The sequence below is a fragment of the Salmo salar genome, chromosome 10 (genome assembly GCF_965601325.2).
Source record: "Salmo salar chromosome 10, fSalSal1, whole genome shotgun sequence".
In the NCBI taxonomy this organism is placed as follows: domain Eukaryota; kingdom Metazoa; phylum Chordata; class Actinopteri; order Salmoniformes; family Salmonidae; genus Salmo; species Salmo salar.
Window position 1 is genome coordinate 98166701 of NC_138300.1, and position 22036 is coordinate 98188736.

At 46.4% G+C, this 22036-nt stretch overlaps 1 protein-coding gene across 1 annotated transcript in view; it reads right to left on the minus strand.

Annotated features, from left to right (window-relative positions):
• wwox (WW domain containing oxidoreductase) overlaps positions 1-22036 on the minus strand; it is a 295903-nt gene that overhangs the window by 186676 nt on the left and 87191 nt on the right. The window contains exon 6 of the mRNA XM_045688261.2: positions 12649-12737. Within this exon, the coding sequence (XP_045544217.1) occupies positions 12649-12737 (89 nt within the window). The remainder of the gene's footprint in view (positions 1-12648; positions 12738-22036) is intronic.

Sequence of the window (22036 nt, forward strand, 5' to 3'; positions counted from 1 at the left end):
TCGACTCTGCTCTAACGTCCCCTGGGATGCCCCCACAAATATATTTTAGTGATTACATTTAGTTTTGATACTTAATATAAATCCCTTTAGAACCCATAGCGGCCACCGACTGTATTTCTTTAAATTACTATAGCGACCACCGACTGTATTTCTTTAAATTCCTATAGCGGCCACCGACTGTATTTCTTTGAATTACTATAGCAGCCACCGACTGTATTTCTTTAAATTCCTATAGCGGCCACCGACTGTATTTCTTTAAATTACTATAGCGGCCACCGACTGTATTTCTTTAAATTACTATAGTGGCCACCGACTGTATTTCTTTAAATTACTATAGCGACCACCGACGGCATTTCTTTAAATTACTATAGCGACCACATTTCTTTAAATTACTATAGCGGCCACCGACTGTATTTCTTTAAATTCCTATAGCGGCCACCGACTGTATTTCTTTAAATTACTATAGCGGCCACCGACTGTATTTCTTTAAATTCCTATAGCGACCACCGACTGTATTTCTTTAAATTCCTATAGCGGCCACCGACTGTATTTCTTTAAATTCCTATAGCGACCACCGACTGTATTTCTTTAAATTACTATAGCGGCCACCGACTGTATTTCTTTAAATTCCTATAGCGACCACCGACTGTATTTCTTTAAATTACTATAGCGGCCACCGACGGCATTTCTTTAAATTACTATAGCGACCACCGACGGCATTTCTTTAAATTACTATAGCGGCCACCGACTGTATTTCTTTAAATTACTATAGCGACCACCGACTGTATTTCCTTAAATTACTATAGCGGCCACCGACGGCATTTCTTTAAATTACTATAGCGGCCGTGAAAGGCTTTGTTTTTCTAACAATAACATCTGTGTCAACGTCGCAGTGCTAGCTGTGCCACTAGAGATCCTGGTTCGAGTCCAGGCTCTGTCACAGCCGGCCGCGACCAGTAGACCCATGGGCCGGCGCACAATTGGCCCAGCGTCGTCCGGGTTAGGGGAGGGTTTGGCCGGCAGGGATGTTCTTGTCCCATTGCGCACTAGCAACTCCTGTGGCGGGCCGGGAGCAAATGCACGCTGACACGGTCACCAGGTGTACGGTGTTTCCTCAGACACATTGGTGCGGCTGGCTTCCGGGTTAAGCGAGCAGTGTGTCAAGAAGCAGTGCAGCTTAGCAGGGTTGTGTTTCAGATGACACATGGCTCTCGACCTTCGCCTCTCCAGAGTCCGTACAGGAGTTGCAGCGAAGGGACAAGACTGTAACTACCAATTGGATACCACAAAGTTGGGGAGAAAAAGGGGTACAAAAAATATATATATAATTTAGACACCGGGTATGCTATCATTTGACTTTTCAACGGTTTTTAACTGCATTACTCAAAATGACAGCGCCGAAGCAGACATGTCTTTTCACTGTGAATGATGTCGAGGTGAGTGAAATAGGTAAACAGCAGATATACAGTGCCATCTGAAAGTATTCAGACCCCTTGACCTTTTCCATATTTTGTTACGTTACAGCCTTATTCTAAAATGGATTAAATAAATACAAATCCTCATCAATATACAACACAATACCCCATAATGACAAAGCCAAAACAGGTTAAGAAATGTTTGCTAATTTATTACAAATAAAAAACTGTAATACCTTATTTACATAAGTATTCCCTTTGCTATGAGACTCAAAATTGAGCTCATGTGTGTCCTGTTCTATTGATCATCCTTGAGATGTTTCTACAACTTGATTGGAGTCCACCTGTGGTCAATTCAATTGATTGGACATGATTTGGAAAGGCACTCACCTGTCTATATAAGGTCCCACAGTTGACAGTGCATGTCAGAGCAAAAACCAAGCCATGAGGTTGAAGGAATTGTCCGTAGAGCTCAGAGACAGGATTGTGTTGAGGTACAAATCTGGGGAAGGGTACCAAAAAATGTATGCAGCATTGAAGGTCTCCAAGAACACGGTGGCCTCCATCAAAATGGAAAAGGTTTGGAACCACCTACTCTTCCTAGAGCTGGTCGCCAGGATAAACTGAGCAATCGGAGAAGGGCCTTGGTCAGGAAGGAGACTATGAACCCGATGGTCACTCTGACAGAGCTCCAGAGTTCCTCTGTGGAGATGGGAGAACCTTCCAGAAGGACAACCATCTCTGCAGCACTACACCAAATCAGGCCTTTATGGTAGGGCGGCCAGACGGAAGCCACTCCTCAGTAAAAGGCACATGGCAGCCCGCTTGGAGTTTGCCAAAAGGCACCTAAAGGACTCTCAGACCATGAGAAACAAGATTCTCTGGTCTGATGAAACCAAGATTCAACTCTTTGACCTGAATGTCAAGCGTCACGTCTGGAGGAAACGTGGCATCATCCCTACGGTGAAGCATGGTGGTGGCAGCATCATGCTGTGGGGATGTTTTTCATCGGCAGGGACTGGAAGACTAGTCAGGATCGAGGCAAAGATGAAGTACAGAGATCCTTAATGAAAACCTGCTCCACAGCGCTCAGGATCTCAGACTGGGACAAAGTTTCACCTTCCTACAAGACAAGACCCTAAGCTTACAGTCAAGACAACACAGGAGTGGCTTTGGGACAAGTCTCTGAATGTCCTTGAGTAGCCCAGCCAGAGCCCAGACTTAAACCTGATCGAACATCTCGGAGAGACCTGAAAATATCTGTGCAGCAACACTCCCCATCCAACCTGACAGAGTTTGAGAGGATCTACAGAGAAGAATGGGAGAATGTCCCCAAATAAAGGTGTGCCAAGCTTGTAGCGTCATACCCAAGAAGACTCAAGGCTGTAATTGCTGTCAAAGGTGCTTCAACAAAGTACTGAGTAAAGGGTCTGAATACTCATGTAAATGTGATATTTCACTTGTTTAGAGGAGGAGGAGATAGAGATGATTGGAGGAATAGTGATGTGGAGCGAGGAGGGAGGAGTGGAGGGAGGAGTGGAGGGAGAGGAGAGTAGAGTGGAGCGACAGGAGAGTGGAGGGAGAGGAGAGTGGAGGGAGGAGTGGAGCGAGAGGAGAGTGGAGCGAGAGGAGAGTGGAGCGAGAGAAGAGTGGAGCGAGGAGTGGAGTGGAGCGAGAGGAGAGTGGAGCGAGAGGAGAGTGGAGCGAGAGGAGAGTGGAGGGAGGAGTGGAGCGAGAGGAGAGTGGAGCGAGAGGAGAGTGGAGCGAGAGGAGAGTGGAGCGAGAGGAGAGTGGAGGGAGGAGTGGAGTGAGAGGAGAGTGGAGGGAGAGGAGAGTGGAAGGAGGAGTGGAGCGAGGAGTGGAGCGAGATGAGAGTGGAGGGAGGGAGAGGAGAGTGGAGCGAGACGAGAGTGGAGGGAGGAGTGGAGCGAGAGGAGAGTGGAGAGTGGAGCGAGAGGAGAGTGGAGTGAGACGAGAGTGGAGCGAGACGAGAGTGGAGCGAGAGGAGATTGGAGCGAGAGGAGATTGGAGCGAGAGGAGTGGAGGGAGGAGTGGAGCGAGAGGAGAGTGGAGGGAGTAGTGGAGCGAGAGGAGAGTGGAGGGAGGAGTGGAGCGAGAGGAGAGTGGAGCGAGAGTAGAGTGGAGGGAGAGGAGAGTGGAGTGGAGGGAGGAGTGGATCAGAGGAGAGTGGAGGGAGAGGAACATGAGGGAGAGAAGGAAGAAAAGGATGAGGGAGAGCAGGAAGAAGAGGAGGAAGGAGAGGAGGAAGAAGAGGATAAGGGAGAGAAGGAAGCAGAGGGAGAGGTGGAAGAAGAGGGAGGGGAAGACGGAGCGCACACACCCGAAACGCGAGCCTACGTTTCCATGGCGTCTCTGCCCCACCATTCACCACCATTCACCCTTGTACCACACAGCCTGGGCCTAAAGTGACAGTGGCAGTGGTTTTGGAGTTGTTTTTAAAAGTGGTAGGAACTTATATCTGTTCCAGAGCTTGACCATCTGATGAGCTTTTACAATGCTGGACGCACAGGCATAAAATGGTGGAAGTATGTGTTTTGGAGGATGCTCAACATTGCCATTATAAATGCATACATTGTGTGGGGGACCCTGCAAAGGCCCTTCTCAGAAACTGCAGGTACTGGACTCTGAAGGCCTTCAAAATGTAGCTTGTGCAGTCACTTTGTGATATGGCTAGTGGCAGGAATAGGGGAGCCAAGAGTGTTGTAACTGATTTGAAAGCAGGTTAAGTTTGAATGGCGCAAGAGAGGGTGTGTGGTGTGCATCCGGAGTGGACACAAGACAAAGAGTTGTAGATGTGTAGAAGCCTCCTTTGGGTGCTCTACGTGTTCTGTGCCACTTTGCAGGATGGGGCCGTGCTTCCAGAAGTTCCATGACATGTTGTAGGATAAATGCAAACACTAAAGTGGCATTGTGAAATATGAATTTGTCATACAAATCTTTTAGTCTCTGAACAGTTGTGGTGTTTTGTATCTTCTCTCTTTATCTATCTAATACAGTCACTTAATTGTTGTCAAAGTAGGCTTTACATCAGGCCTGGTCTGTACTAAATCTTACTGAGAGAGGTTACCTACATTTTGAAATAGTCTTTGAATAGTTGTTTGCTTTTTTACATTGAACAATTCTTACTTCTGTAACAATCAAATAGCCTACTTTCTGTAGGTTTTGAAATACTTTCTAAATATACTTTAGTCAAATGTACTACAATTTAAAAACTCTAGGGTGTTTTGTTGTGTTGAGTGTTAATCGGTTTTTGATAGTGTCTTTATAAAATGGAAGGCAAAATGAGTGTCACTCCTATTGACATGAATGTTAAAACTAAGTTAACTTGTAATTGTCATTTGTTCTTTGTTTTTGAGCTTTGTCTGTTTGTTTGAAATGTGTGTGAAAATTCTCAGTGATCTACAGCAGCGTCCTAGAATTATATTGGGGTCTAAAGGGAGTGATTTTGGGTACTGAAACCACTGTGCATGTGGAATTTACTTACTTACTTTAGACTAATGAACCTATTCAATCAAATGCTAAATATGGATACAATTATTTTTGAATGATCCAAAAAACATCAGATTGTTTTGCTTAGTGTTCCAATCAAATGAATAAATAAAATAAAAAATGTCACATGCTTGGTAAACAACAAGCGTAGACGAACAGTGACATGCTTACTTACATACCCTTCTCAACAATGCAGAGAGAGAGAGATAAGAGACATAATAGAAAGATAATAGCACAAGTAATAAATATGTGAGTAATGATAACTTGGCTACATACACAGGGTAACAGTACCGAGTTGATGTTTAGGGGTACGAGGTAATTAAGGTAGATTGGTAATTGATTGAATAGGTTCATTAGTGTAAAGTAAGTAAGTAACTGGATAGATAATAAACTGTAGCCGCAGAGAATGTGATGAGTAAAAGAGTTAGTGCATAAAGGGTCAATGCAGATAGTTCAATAGTTAACCAATAGCTACCCGGACTAACTATTTAGCAGTCTTGTTTAGCAGTCTTATGGCTTGTGGGTAGAAGCTGTTCAGGGTCCTGTTGGTTCCAGACTTAGTACATCGGTACCACTTGCCGTGCGGTAACAGAGAGAACAGTCTATGACTTGGGTGGCTGCAGTCTCTGACAATTTTTAGGGCCTTCCTCTGACACCACCTGGTATAGAGTTCCTGGATGGCAGAAAGCTTGGCCCTGGTGATGTACTGGGCCGTACGCACTACCCTCTGTAGCGCCTTGCAGTTGGATGCCAAGTAGTTGCCATACCAAGTGGTGATGCAGCCAGTCAAGATGCTCTCAATGGTGCAGCTGTGGAACATTTTGAGGACCTGAGGGCCCATGGAGAATCTTTTCAGCCTCCTGAGGGAGAAGAGGCATTGTCGTGCCATCTTCACAACTGTGCTGGTGTGTTTGGACCATGTTAATTCCTTAGGGATGTGGACACTGAGGAACTTGAAGCCCTCAATGCGCTCCACTACAGCCCTGACGATATGGACGGGGGTGTGCTGGGCTCTCTGTTTCCTGTAGTTCACGAACAGGTCCTTTGTCTTGCTGACATTGAGGGAGAGGTTGTTGTCCTGGTACCACCCTGCCAGGTCACTGACCTCCTACCTATAGGCTGTCTCATCTTGGTCGGTGATCAAGCCAACCACCATTGTGTTATCAGCAAACTTAAAGACAGTGTTGGTGTCGTGCGCGGCCACGCAGTCGTGGGTGAACAGGGAGTACAGAAGGGAACTAAGCACACACCCCGGAGGGGCCCCCGTGTTGAGGGTCAACGTGGCGGATGTGTTGTTGCCTACCCTTACCACCTGGGGGCGGCCTGTCAGGATGTCCAGGAACTAGTTGCAGAGGGAGGTGTCATGACGTTGGCCTGTGGGTAAGATTTATGACCCCCCCATAAATACCTTTCTCCCTTCCCTCTCTCTCTGACTCTACTGAAGGACTATTGAATAGCCTTTGTTAAACATAGAGAGTCTGGGAACATCAAACAAGTGGGGGGAAAGGAACAATATTTCAGTAATAGAACCAGTTGAAAATATGCGTTGGGACTTAAACAACCTGTTAGGGATAGGGGGCAGTATTTTCACGTCCGGATAAAAAACATACCCGATTTAATCTGGTTACTACTCCTGCCCAGAAACGAGAATATGCATATAATTACTAGATTTGGATAGAAAACACTCTAAAGTTTCTAAAACTGTTTGAATGGTGTCAGTGAGTATAACAGAACTCATATGGCAGGCCAAAACCTGAGAAGATTCTATACAGGAAGTGCCCTGTCTGACAATTTGTTCTCCTTCTAGGGCATCTCTATCAAAAATACAGCATCTCTGCTGTAACGTGAGATTTGGCTCTCAGAAGGCGCCAGAAAGTGGAATGAGAGCTCTCCAGTCTCTGGGCGAAAAACAGCAGGGGTTTTTGTGAGTAGTCCTTCTGAGAACAATGACACTGGAGCGCGCGTGCACGAGACGACTCCATGTTTTACTTTCAGTGTTTGAACGAATACAACGTCGCCCGGTTGGAATATTATCGCTATTTTACGAGAAAAATCGCATAAAAATGTATTTTAAACAGCATTTGACATGCTTCGAAGTACGGTAATGGAATATTTTTACATTTTTTGTCATGAAATGCGCCGGCGCGTCACCCTTCGGATAGTTACCTGAACGCACGAACAAAACGGAGCTATTTGGATATAACTATGGATTATTTCGAACCAAAACAACATTTGTTGTTGAAGTAGAAGTCCTGGGAGTGCATTCTGACGAAGAACACCAAAGGTAATCCAATTTTTCTTATAGTAAATCTGAGTTTGTTGAGGGCCAAACTTGGTGGGTGTCAAAATAGCTAGCCGTGATGGCCGGGCTATGTACTCAGAATATTGCAAAATGTGCTTTCACCGAAAAGCTATTTTAAAATCGGACACCGCGATTGCATAAAGGAGTTCTGTATCTATAATTCTTAAAATAAATGTTATGTATTTTGTGAACGTTAATCGTGAGTAATTTAGTAAATTCACCGGAAATTTGCGGTGGGTATGCTAGTTCTGAGCATCACATGCTAATGTAAAAAGCTGGTTTTTGATATAAATATGAACTTGATTGAACAAAACATGCATGTATTGTATAACATAATGTCCTAGGAGTGTCATCTGATGAAGATCATCAAAGGTTAGTGCTGCATTTAGCTGTGGTTTTGGTTTTTGTGACATATATGCTTGCTTTGAAAATGGCTGTGTGATTATTTTTGGGAGGGTACTCTCCTGACATAATCTAATGTTTTGCTTTCGCTGTAAAGCCTTTTTGAAATCGGACAGTGTGGTTAGATTAACGAGAGTCTTATCTTTAAAATGGTGTAAAATAGTCATATGTTTGAGAAATTGAAGTTATAGCATTTTTGAGGTGTTTGTATTTCACGCCACGCTATACTATTGGATATTGGTGAGGCGTTCCGCTAGCGGAACGTCTGTCCCTAACAGGTTAATGAATATGATGTCAGTTCGGTTGTCATCTGATTCATTATGACTGATGACAGGACGACATAAACTGTATCTGGGAAAGTCTACACATTATAGTTATCAGATTCACATGGAATTGTTGTGCAATTTAAATGGAATTTAAATGAAACTATTTGTGAAAAGATTAAACGTAATTTTAGCTTCCAAATGAGAGAATTGGGTTTTCATAAGGTTAGAGCTCTGCTCAATCAGTGGCCCGCCCCTGTGAAGAGACATGGGTTATAAACTATGAAACACACCCTTCTCTCCCTCCACTATATAAGCCCTTGACGAAAATGTAACCTGTTCCGAGGACGATGGTCCATACGTTAAAAAGGACTAACATGTCAACTACAGAACTAAGCCAACCTCAGCGTGAGCTTTGGTTGTGAATGGTATGAACTTTGAACTCTTATTCACTAAAGAAGTGAGACCTCCTAGTCGTTGAGTTAGCAACAGCAGCTGTAAACGTGGCCTAGGAAAGGACGGACGACGAATCCAGTCAACACACAATGAAGATAATACAACCTATCCAATTTACCACCAGAGACATTCTTCCGAGGACAGGAAGATCTCTGTTGGCCAACACGGCCAGCATCTACAACCAACCTACAGAAGCGCAGCTCTGAGTAAATATTTATTGCATTTTCCTTTTCCAAATGGGCGGTAATTTAGAATGCATAAGATACTGTATTTACGATAGCACAGCTTCTCCCTTTGTTCCTCAGTCTTCCCACTCTTTCATTTAAGCCCAACCCCCTCTCTTTGTGTAACAAGCCATCATACAGGTTCCGTCCACCAAGGATGTTTTCTGTATGATATAATTTGCATTCTGTGAATATGTAATTCTGTGTGATTAGTTAGGTATTTAGGAAATAAATAATTATACCCAATTTTGAAATAAGGTGACGATTAATATTGACTGCTATTGATGTAAAATATTACTAGGTCTTTCAGAGTTTATTCGGAAGGTAAGAGCTCTCTAAACACTCTTTCGTGGTGCCCCGACTTTCTAGTTAATTACATTTACATGATTAGCTCAATCAGGTAATATTAATTACAGAGAAAGGACTTTATAGAATAGCATGTCATATCACTTAATCCGGCATAGCCAAAGACCCGACAGAGGTGTTTAGTCCCAGGGTCCTTAGCTTGGTGATGAGCTTGGAGGGCACTATGGTGTTGAACGATGAACCATATTCAATTAACAGCATTTTCACATAGGTATTCCTTTTGTCCAGGTGTGAAAGGGCAGCGTAGAGTGCAATAGAGATTGCATCATTTGTGGATCTGTTGGGGCGGTATGTAAATTGGAGTGAGTCCATTCTGTCTGGGATGATGGTGTTGATGTGAGCCATGACCAGCCTTTCAAAACACTTCATGGCTACAGATGTGAGTGCTACGGGTCAGTAGTCATTTAGACAGGTTACCTTAGTGTTCTTGGTCACAGGAACTATGGTGGTCTGCTTGAAACATGTACAGTGAGGGAAAAAAGTATTTGATCCCCTGCTGATTTTGTACGTTTGCCCGCTGACAAAGAAATGATCAGTCTATCATTTTAATGGTAGGTTTATTTGAACAGTGATAGACAGAATAACAACAAAAAAATCCAGAAAAACGAATGTCAACATTTTTATAAAATGATTTGCATTTTAATGAGGGAAATAAGTATTTGACCCCTCTGCAAAACATGACTTAGTACTTGGTGGCAAAACCCTTGTTGTCAATCACAGAGGTCAGACGTTTCTTGTAGTTGGCCACCAGGTTTGCACACATCTCAGGAGGGATTTTGTCCCACTCCTCTTTGCAGATCTTCTCCAAGTCATTAAGGTTTCGAGGCTTACGTTTGGCAACTCGAACCTTCAGCTCCCTCCACAGATTTTCTATGAGATTAAGGTCTGGAGACTGGCTAGGCCACTTCAGGACCTTAATGTGCTTCTTCTTGAGCCACTCCTTTGTTGCCTTGGCCGTGTGTTTTGGGTCATTGTCATGCTGGAATACCCATCCACGACCCATTTTCAATGCCCTGGCTGAGGGAAGGAGGTTCTCACCCAAGATTTTATGGTACATGGCCCCGTCCATCGTCCCTTTGATGCGGTGAAGTTGTCCTGTCCCCTTAGCAGAAAAACACCCCCAAAGCATAATGTTTCCACCTCCATGTTTGACGGTGGGGATGGTGTTCTTAGGGTCATAGGCAGCATTCCTCCTCCTCCAAACACGGCGAGTTGAGTTGATGCCAAAGAGCTCCATTTTGGTCTCATCTGACCACAACACTTTCACCCAGTTGTCCTCTGAATCATTCAGATGTTCATTGGCAAACTTCAGACGGGCATGTATATGTGCTTTCTTGAGCAGGGGGACCTTGCGGGCGCTGCAGGATTTCAGTCCTTCACGGCGTAGTGTGTTACCAATTGTTTTCTTGGTGACAATGGTCCCAGCTGCCTTGAGATCATTGACAAGATCCTCCCGTTTAGTTCTGGGCTGATTCCTCACCGTTCTCATGATCATTGCAACTCCACGAGGTGAGATCTTGCATGGAGCCCCAGGCCGAGGGAGATTGACAGTTCTTTTGTGTTTCTTCCATTTGCGAATAATCGCAATAACTGTTGTCACTTTCTCACCAAGCTGCTTGGCGATGGTCTTGTAGCCCATTCCAGCCTTGTGTAGGTCTACAATCCTGTCCCTGACATCCTTGGAGAGCTCTTTGGTCTTGGCCATGGTGGAGAGTTTGGAATCTGATTGATTGATTGCTAGAAGCAAACTGAGATTAGGAGCACTCCCTTTAAGAGTGTGCTCCAAATCTCAGCTCGTTACCTGTATAAAAGACACCTGGGAGCCAGAAATCTTTCTGATTGAGAGGGGGTCAAATACTTATTTCCCTCAGTAAAATGCATATCAATTTATAAAATTTTTGACATGGGTTTTTCAGGATTTTTTGGTTGTTATTCTGTCTCTCACTGTTCAAATAAACCTACCATTAAAATTATAGACTGATCATTTCTTTGTCAGTGGGCAAACGTACAAAATCAGCAGGGGATCAAATACTTTTTCCCTCACTGTAGGTATTACAGACTGGGTCAGAGAGAGATAGAAAAGAACATGTCAGTGAAGACACTTGCCAGCTGGTCAGCACATGCTCTGGGTAGGCGTCCTGGTAATCCATCTGACCCTGTTGCCTTGTGAATGTTAACCTGTTTTAACCTGTTATGGCTAGGGGGCAGTATTTTCACGGCTGGATAAAAAACGTACCCGATTTAATCTGGTTACTACTCCTGCCCAGTAACTAGAATATGCATATAATTATTGGCTTTGGATAGAAAACACCCTAAAGTTTCTAAAACTGTTTGAATGGTGTCTGTGAGTATAACAGAACTCATATGGCAGGCAAAAACCTGAGAAGATTTCATGCAGGAAGTGGCCTGTCTGACAAGGTGTCGTTCTTCTTGTCTCTGTTTATTGAAGAGTGAGGATCTTAGCTGTCCCGTGACACTTCCTACGGCTGCCATAGGCTCTCAGAAGGCGGCAAAATTCTGAATCGTGGCTTTGCAGGCTCTGGCTGAAACAAAGTAGCGCGTTTGGGTAGTGGCTGGTTACAGTACTGTGAGACTCAGGCTCGTGCCCGCGTCGACCGAAAGCTTTCTTTTCTTTCCTCTGTTTAGCTAAATGGACATTCCCGGTCGGAATATTATCGCTTTTTTATGAGAAAAATGGCATAAAAATGGATTTTAAACAGCGGTTGACATGCTTCGAAGTACGGTAATGGAATATTTAGATTTTTTTTGTCACGAATTGCGCCATGCGCACGACCCTGATTTACCATTTCGGTAACGCACGAACAAAACGCCGCTATTCGGATATAACGATGGATTATTTTGGACCAAACCAACATTTGTTATTGAAGTAGCAGTCCTGGGAGTGCATTCTGACGAAGACAACAAAAGGTAATCAAACTTTTATAATAGTAAATCTGATATTGGTGAGTGCTAAACTTGCCGGGTGTCTAAATAGCTAGCCCGTGATGGCTGGGCTATGTACTTAGAATATTGCAAAATGTGCTTTCACCAAAAAGCTATTTTAAAATCGGACATATCGAGTGCATAGAGGAGTTCTGTATCTATAATTCTTAAAATAATTGTTATGCTTTTTGTGAACGTTTATCGTGAGTAATTTAGTAAATTGCTAGTTCTGAACGTCACATGCTAATGTAAAAAGCTGTTTTTTGATATAAATATGAACTTGATTGAACAAAACATGCATGTATTGTATAACATAATGTCCTAGGTGTGTCATCTGATGAAGATCATCAAAGGTTAGTGCTGCATTTAGCTGTCTTCTGGGTTTTTGTGACATTATATGCTAGCTTGAAAAATGGGTGTCTGATTATTTCTGGCTTGGTACTCTGCTGACATAATCTAATGTTTTGCTTTCGCTGTAAAGCCTTTTTGAAATCGGACAGTGTGGTTAGATAAAGGAGAGTCTTGTCTTTAAAATGCTGTGAAATAGTCATATGTTTGAAAAATGGAAGTTTTTGTATTTTTGAGGAATTTGTAATTCGCGCCACGCCTATCATTGGATATTGGAGCAGGTGTTCCGCTAGCGGAACGTCTAGATGTAAGAGGTTAAAGGTCTTACTCACATTGACTACGGAGAGTGTGGAACCCTGGGGCAGTTCATTGCTACAGTAAAAGCTCATAGGAATAAACAGACATAACAGGTTACTTACAGTTTCTTGGTCTTGAAGGAGTCAGCGAACTCTCTGACACTGCGGAGAGAGGCCAGGTCCAACATCATGGCCTCCAACCTGGCCTTGTGCTGCAGAGAGAACAGACAACACACAATACGTTTATCATCCTCCTCCTCCTCCTCCCCCTCATCAACATCATGAAGTTTGGTATGACACAAACACTAGCTCCTCCAGAAGCAACCATCTGCTGATGTTGAGTTAGACCAGACCGACTGCAGACGGCTCCAGATCTGATGAGACCTTATGACCACAGCTCAACTACAGCAGACAGGTTCACATCTCTCTCAGGCTGTTGATGGTTCCTGACATGCTCGTGGTTCTGTGTAAATGCTCGTGGTTCTGTGTAAATGCTCGTGGTTCTGTGTAAATGCTCGTGGTTCTGTGTATATGCTCATGGTTCTGTGTAAATGCTCGTGGTTCTGTGTAAATGTTCATGGTTCTGTGTAAATGCTCATGGTTCTGTGTAAATGCTCATGGTTCTGTGTAAATGCTCGTGGTTCTGTGTATATGCTCATGGTTCTGTGTAAATGCTCGTGGTTCTGTGTAAATGTTCATGGTTCTGTGTAAATGCTCATGGTTCTGTGTAAATGCTCATGGTTATGTGTAAATGCTCATGGTTCTGTGTAAATTCTCGTGGTTCTGTGTAAATGCTCATGGTTCTGTATAAATGTTCATGGTTCTGTGTAAATGCTCGTGGTTCTGTGTAAATGCTCGTGGTTCTGTGTAAATGCTCGTGGTTCTGTGTAAATGCTCATGGTTCTGTGTAAATGCTCATGGTTCTGTGTAAATGCTCATGGTTCTGTGTAAATGCTCATGGTTCTGTCTGTCCATGTGTAGCTCATCACACACCATATGCTGGTGGACAGGGAGAGGAAAGGATGAGAGAAGCGGTGAACAATAGATGACTGTACAGCTGAATGCGTACCTGCATTTACACACCAAATACAGACTATTCATTATCTACTTTATCACACTGGATCAGTCTACAGACTATTCATTATCTACTCTATCACACTGGATCAGTCTACAGACTATTCATTATCTACTCTATCAGTCTGGATCAGTCTACAGACTATTCATTATCTACTCTATCACACTGGATCAGTCTACAGACTATTCATTATCTACTCTATCACACTGGATCAGTCTACAGACTATTCATTATCTACTCTATCAGTCTGGATCAGTCTACAGACTATTCATTATCTACTCTATCAGTCTGGATCAGTCTACAGACTATTCATTATCTACTCTATCAGTCTGGATCAGTCTACACACCCAGCTGATCCTGTCAGATATGTATTACCAGAGAGAGAGAGAAACCTTGGGGGAGGCAAGGGAGGCCCAACCAAATCATCACAAAACAAAAATAAAAATATATCACCTATTGGAAAGACACCACAAAAAAATCTAAGTAAACTTCAATGTTATTTGGCTCTAAACAGACAGTAACATGGTAGCAGACTATCTGACCACTGTGACTGATACAAAACTGAGGAAAACACTGACTAGGTACAGACTCAGTGAGCACAGTCTGGCTATAGAGACCGGTCATCACAGACAAACCTGGCTTCCCAGAGAGGACAGGCTGGCTATAGAGACCGGTTATCACAGACAAAATTGGTTTCCCAGAGTGGACAGGCTGGCTATAGAGACCGGTCATCACAGACAAACCTGGCTTCCCAGAGAGGACAGTCTGGCTATAGAGACCGGTCATCACAGACAAACCTGGCTGTCCAGAGAGGACAGGCTGGCTATAGAGACCAGTCATCACAGACAAACCTGGCTGCCCAGAGAGGACAGGCTGGCTATAGAGACCGGTCGTCACAGACAAACCTGGCTTCCCAGAGAGGACAGGCTGGCTATAGAGACCGGTCATCACAGACAAACCTGGCTTCCCTGAGAGGACAGGCTGGCTATAGAGACCGGTCGTCACAGACAAACCTGGCTTCCCAGAGAGGACAGGCTGTGCTCACTCTGCTCCAGGGGAGAGGTAGAGACAGAGCTGCATTTCCTATTACACTGTAACAAATACTCAGACCTAAGAGAACATTTCTTTCCCAAAATTATAATTCAATACAAAGAATTTGAAACTATAAAAGATGAAGAAAAAATCAAATATTTATTGGGTGAAAAGCCAAAATGTTCAGTTTTGGCAGCCAAATATGTATCCTCCTGCCACAACCTGAGGGACAGCCAGTGAAAGTGCAATGTAATGTGGATAATATTTCCCATCTTGTTTTGTCTTTCATACCAGGTCATGTGTCTTCTCAGTCATGTTGACACTGGTCTACTACCATTGCTTTAATGTATTGTTGTGCTGATTAATATTGTTGTTGTTGTTAATGGTAATCCCATATCCACTACCACTATTATTATTGCTGTTGGTACCACCATTTATTTATATATATTTTTTTCGATATGTATACTTTGACAATGTAAGTAATAATGAACTTGCCATGTCAATGAATTGAATTGAAGAGAGAGAGAGAGAGAGAGAGAGAGAGAGAGAGAGAGAGAGAGAGAGAGAGAGAGAGAGAGAGAGAGAGAGAGAGAGAGAGAGAAAGAGAGAGAGAGAGGAAGAGAGAAAGAGAGTGTAAATGTTCCGTCAGACTCATCCTCACACCTGAGAAAGACATCACTCCTGTGATCCCCACGGTCTGGGATTAGGAATATCAGTTATTCCTGATGCACACTTTCCCCGCTGTCCCTAGAGAACACTGTCAGCTCACATTACCCCAGGAAGAGTGTTCCACGCTCCGCTTTCCGATTCCGACTCCCTGACAGGCTTTCCCACATCTCATCTCTAACCCAGGAATGTCATAAGGGAATGACTTTCCTTCATGCATCTGTCTCTGTAGAGAGTAACTGTAGAGAGTAACTGTAGAGAGTAACTGTAGATGACACCCACAGCAAGGACTCATATAGAACAATACCCAACCAAGCACGCCAAGGGTTAACAGTGCCTTCATACTTCAGGTACACTTTTCAGCCATTTTACACTCGCATTTTTACTGCCCCTATGAGTATTAATACATTCACATTCTCACACACACACACACACACACACACACACACACACACACACACACACACACACACACACACACACACACACACACACACACACACACACACGCTCAATACTGTGACTCAAGGGTAAAACCATACCAGCGTAGAATGATCTACTCTAGGGGTGAGAAACTCATTTGCCCTGGGGGCTGCATTCTGTCTTCAACGAGGTCCGGAGGACCGCACTGAAAACCTGTTATATTTTATTGGTGTCAAAATTTGCTAAAATTGTCCTCTATCCATAATCTTTGGAATGTTCAATGCTTCCTGGCTGTCTAGTGATTCTTCGCGGGCTGGACAGTCATGAAACTGTATGAATGGAGGTCCTTTACAGCACGGTTTCCATTTGGTTTCAGTCATTTTAAAGTATATTGAGTTATTTTTGTCTTTACTCAAACCACAGCGGATCTGACCCAGAATGGTTCTCCTGATGCTTTATATAGCATTGCAGGGCTGCGATCACACAACGTTAAGGAGGTTATTATGGCCATTATAGAAGTCTGATTATAGAGGATCTGTTTCCTGTCATCTACACACAGGACTAATCACAGGTAAGACAGGATATAATCAGCTCATTTATGACCCTATAAATGTGACACACACACACCCACGGTCTATGCCTCCCTCGCCTCCCCCACTAGAGTCTGGTTCCTCTCAAGGTTTCCTCCCACCTTGAGGGTTTTTCCTGAACACTTATGTATCCTTGTTCTGAGGGGTTTCGGCCAGGGTTGCTGTTAAAGCACTTTGGGACAAACATATTTTTACATAAAAGGCTCAATATGAATACAATATGAGAGAGAAAGAGAGAGAGAAATAGAGAGAGAGAAAGAGATGGAGGGATGGAGTGGGTATGGGGGTACTATAGCAAATCCAGCAGAGGGAGGTGAGCAGCATGACTTCTAACCCTCCCTCCTCCTCCCCCCCTACCGGTCCTCCCTCCTCCTCCCACCCTACCGGTCCTCCCTCCTCCTCCCACCCTACCGGTCCTCCTCCCACCCTACCGGTCCTCCCTCCTCCTCCCACCCTACCGGTCCTCCCTCCTCCTCCCACCCTACCGGTCCTCCCTCCTTCTCCCTAGCTGCCTGCCTACCCTCCCCATACAGATTGAGATCTTGTGAAGAAAATAAAGTTTATTGCCTGGAAAGAGGGGGAAAGCATGTAAAAAGCATTAAGCGATGGAGGTGAACAATTAGACAGATGGCCAGGGTTCTGAAGGAGAGAAGGGGGGAAAGAAAGAGGGAAAGAGAGAGAGAGAGAGAGAGAGAACATGGCACAAACGTTCAGGAGTTTTACGAGGAGGCTGACAATTGGTGCTCTTGAAGGGTGTTGGGGAAGTAAGACTTACTGCACTACAGCAGACAGGTTAAATACTACATGGAAAGTCATTCCTCTGACTTTGGCTGAACACTCCTCATGAAATAATGGTTTTAGCTAAAACAGAATGACAAAGGCAGTGCATTGACATCCATTAGGGAGAAGCCTGACAGAGCATGGTGTCTCTCTCTGTGGGTCGGTCGGTCGGTGTGTCTGTCTGTCTGCCAAAAGAGCCACATGGTGATGACAACGCAAGCATCAGACCACCATACAGACCACCATACCCTTCCCCCTCTCCCCCCCAACACCAGTCACCCCTAGAGAACATCTGTCTAACATACCTGTGACCGTTTTGACTTTCACAACAGACAGAGAGAAAAGGTATAGAAAGAAAGAAAGAAAGAAAGAAAGAAAGAAAGAAAGAAAGAAAGAAAGAAAGAAAGAAAGAAAGAAAGAAAGAAAGAAAGAAAGAGTAAAGCCATTACGCAGACAGAGCAGAGAAGTTAAAGCAGTCTAGTACCACACACCTCCTTCCATGTATGTTGAGAAATATATATTTGGGGGAGAGAAGAGGGATGGAGAGAGGAAAGAGAGAGAAAAGAGATTGGGCCTGCCCCTTCCTGTTCAATAAGGAACTAGACCACTCTACCAACCTCACACACACACACACACACACACACACACACACACACACACACACACACACACACACACACACACACACACACACACACACAACACACACACACCACTGACCCCTTTAATAGTGTTGAAGCCAGCCCTAATGGAGCTAGTGGAACGGGCAAATAATCCCCTAGTATAATGCACTAGCTCCCACTCACTGGTCTCACGCTCCTCTCCTCATCCCGTACTGCCCCTCTCCTCATCTCGTACTGCCCCTCTCCTCATCCCGTACTGCCCCTCTCCTCGTCCCGTACTGCCCCTCTCCTCGTCCCGTACTGCCCCTCTCCTCGTCCCGTACTGCCCCTCTCCTCGTCCCGTACTGCCCCTCTCCTCGTCCCGTACTGCCCCTCTCCTCGTCCCGTACTGCCACTCTCCTCGTCCCGTACTGCCACTCTCCTCGTCCCGTGCTGCCCCTCTCCTCGTCCCGTGCTGCCCCTCTCCTCACCCCGTGCTGCCCCACTCCTCATCCCGTACTGCCCCTCTCCTCACCCCATATGCCCCTCTCCTCACCCCATACTGCCCCTCTCCTCACCCCATACTGCCCCTCTCCTCACCCCATACTGCCCCTCTCCTCACCCCATGCTGCCCCTCTCCTCACCCCGTGCTGCCCCTCTCCCCACCCCGTACTGCCCCTCTCCTCATCCCGTACTGCCCCTCTCCTCACCCCATATGCCCCTCTTCTCACCCCGTGCTGCCCCTCTCCTCACCCCGTGCTGCCCCTCTCCTCATCCCGTACTGCCACTCTCCTCGTCCCCTGCTGCCCCTCTCCTCGTCCCGTGCTGCCCCTCTCCTCACCCCGTGCTGCCCCTCTCCTCACCCCGTGCTGCCCCTTTCCTCACTCTCCTCACCCCGTGCTGCCCCTCTCCTCACCCCGTGCTGCCCCTCTCCTCATCCCGTACTGCCCCTCTCCTCGTCCCGTACTGCCCCTCTCCTCGTCCCGTACTGCCCCTCTCCTCGTCCCGTACTGCCACTCTCCTCGTCCCGTACTGCCACTCTCCTCGTCCCGTGCTGCCCCTCTCCTCGTCCCGTGCTGCCCCTCTCCTCACCCCGTGCTGCCCCACTCCTCATCCCGTACTGCCCCTCTCCTCACCCCATATGCCCCTCTCCTCACCCCATACTGCCCCTCTCCTCACCCCATACTGCCCCTCTCCTCACCCCATACTGCCCCTCTCCTCACCCCATGCTGCCCCTCTCCTCACCCCGTGCTGCCCCTCTCCCCACCCCGTACTGCCCCTCTCCTCATCCCGTACTGCCCCTCTCCTCACCCCATATGCCCCTCTTCTCACCCCGTGCTGCCCCTCTCCTCACCCCGTGCTGCCCCTCTCCTCATCCCGTACTGCCACTCTCCTCGTCCCCTGCTGCCCCTCTCCTCGTCCCGTGCTGCCCCTCTCCTCACCCCGTGCTGCCCCTCTCCTCACCCCGTGCTGCCCCTTTCCTCACTCTCCTCACCCCGTGCTGCCCCTCTCCTCACCCCGTGCTGCCCCTCTCCTCACCCCGTGCTGCCCCTCTCCTCACCCCGTTATGCCCCTCTCCTCACCCCGTGCTGCCCCTCTCCTCACCCCGTGCTGCCCCCACCACTACCGTTCAGGAGTAGTGGAGAGAAGTATGCCGATGGGGGATGAGGAAGAGATAGAGAGAAGATATGAGACTATATTATATAATTATTTGAGAACAAATGAAGAAACTATTTAAGTATTCCCAAGCCATTAAAGAGCAGATAATATAAAGGGGATCCCTCTAAGCTACAGTAGTAATGATGTGTGTTCATACCAAGTTCTATGTGTGAAAGTGAGCAAGCAGAGAAGTCCTCATGTGAAAAGGGCACCTTATAAAAACAATTAAGAGAGCTGGCTTTGACCAGCTCATTTAGCTCATTCCTCCATGACCTTGTCCTGACCACATCACTCTAAATTGGTCATCAGCTTTTAAATCTGTACTTGATCAGAGATATATTTTGGGGAGAAAGAGAAAGAGAAAATGTGGGAAGAGGGAGGAGGGAAACGGCAGCACGAACTGGTCATAAATCATCCTATCAGAATAATGACGTTCCTTCATAAATACCCACCAACCACCTCTCCACCTGGCTGGGTCACACACACCTCTCCACCTGGCTGGGTCACACACACCTCTCCACCTGGCTGGGTCACACACACCTCTCCACCTGGCTGGGTCACACACACCTCTCCACCTGGCTGGGTCACATACACCTCTGCACCTGGCTGGGTCACATACACACACACCTCTCCACCTGGCTGGGTCACACACCCCTCTCCACCTGGCTGGGTCACATACACACACCTCTCCACCTGGCTGGGTCTCACACCCCTCTCCACCTGGCTGGGTCACATACACACACCTCTCCACCTGGCTGGGTCACACACCCCTCTCCACCTGGCTGGGTCACATACACACACCTCTCCACCTGGCTGGGTCACACACACACACCTCTCCACCTGGCTGGGTCACACACACCTCTCCACCTGGCTGGGTCACACACACCGCTCCACCTGGCTGGGTCACATATACACACCTCTCCACCTGGCTGGGTCACATACACACACCTCTCCACCTGGCTGGGTCACACACACACACCTCTCCACCTGGCTGGGTCACACACACCTCTCCACCTGGCTGGGTCACACACACCGCTCCACCTGGCTGGGTCACATATACACACCTCTCCACCTGGCTGGGTCACATACACACACATCTCTCCACCTGGCTGGGTCACATACACACACACACACACCTCTCCACCTGGCTGGGTCACATACACACACACCTCTCCACCTGGCTGGGTCACATACACACACCTCTCCACCTGGCTGGGTCACACACACACACACACCTCTCTACCTGGCTGGGTCACATACACACACACCTCTCCACCTGGCTGGGTCACACACACACACACACCTCTCTACCTGGCTGGGTCACATACACACACACCTCTCTACCTGGCTGGGTCACATACACACACACACCTCTCCACCTGGCTGGGTCACATACACACACACCTCTTCACCTGGCTGGGTCACATACACACCTCTCCACCTGGCTGGGTCACATACACACACACCTCTCCACCTGGCTGGGTCACACACACACACACACACACACCTCTCCACCTGGCTGGGTCACATACACACACACACACCTCTCCACCTGGCTGGGTCACATACACACACACCTCTCCACCTGGCTGGGTCACACACACACACACACACACACACCTCTCCACCTGGCTGGGTCACACACACACCGCTCCACCTGGCTGGGTCACACACACACCGCTCCACCTGGCTGGGTCTCCAACTTAAGACATGCGTGTAAATACTGAGCTCCCTTTGTCTGTCCTATACACCCCTCCACACACACACACACACACACACACACACACACACACACACACACACACACACACACACACACACACACACACACACACACACACACACCACAATTACTAGTGAGGCCAGTCTCTGGTGAGGAAGGGGAAAGTGCCTATTCAGCACATACAGGCAGAATATGTAATTTCCTCCAGTTAAGTCTGTATTAAATTGATTTTTTCTCTGTCTGACACAGACAGGGTTTTTCCACCTAATGAAAGCAGGTAATCTACAGGTTCTCCCTTTCCTGAAATCAAGTTACAAATCAAGCGACTGTGGAGGCGATATGGGAAAGGTGAGGGAAGGACACGGGATGGTTTTCCAGATGAGGAACATGGAGAATGAAGCACATCCTGTACGTGCTGACACTCAACACACACACACACATGCACACACGCACACACACGCACACACACACGCGCACACACACACGCACGCACGCACACACGCACGCACACGCACACGCACACACACACCCCTTTGCTCTGAAGAAAGGGCCATAGTTAAGTACTTGATGTTCTCTAAAGCATCAGCAGCACACAGAGTCCTGTTGGTAAACCCTGCAGTTACGACTGCAGCAACACATTCATTCAGTCAAGCTTTCATTTGTTCATTCAAGTGACGTAGACTGTGCTTAGAGAAACAGAGAGAAAAAGCGAGAGAGAGACAATAGAAAGAGAGAGGAAAAGTGGAAAAAAGGGAAGTTACTATTTGTCGGACAGGAGAGTTAAGTGGTGTGAGCAGTGTGTGTTTTAGCGGTGTCTATTCCTGTGACCCCAGAGACATCTCCAGCTGTTAGTCTGGTGAATAATCACCACTATATCCCAGGCCTGGTCTGGGCTGGCCTGGTCTGGGCTGGTCTACTGGGAGAAGACATACAAACATTTTATAGTTGTTTCAGTCACTTT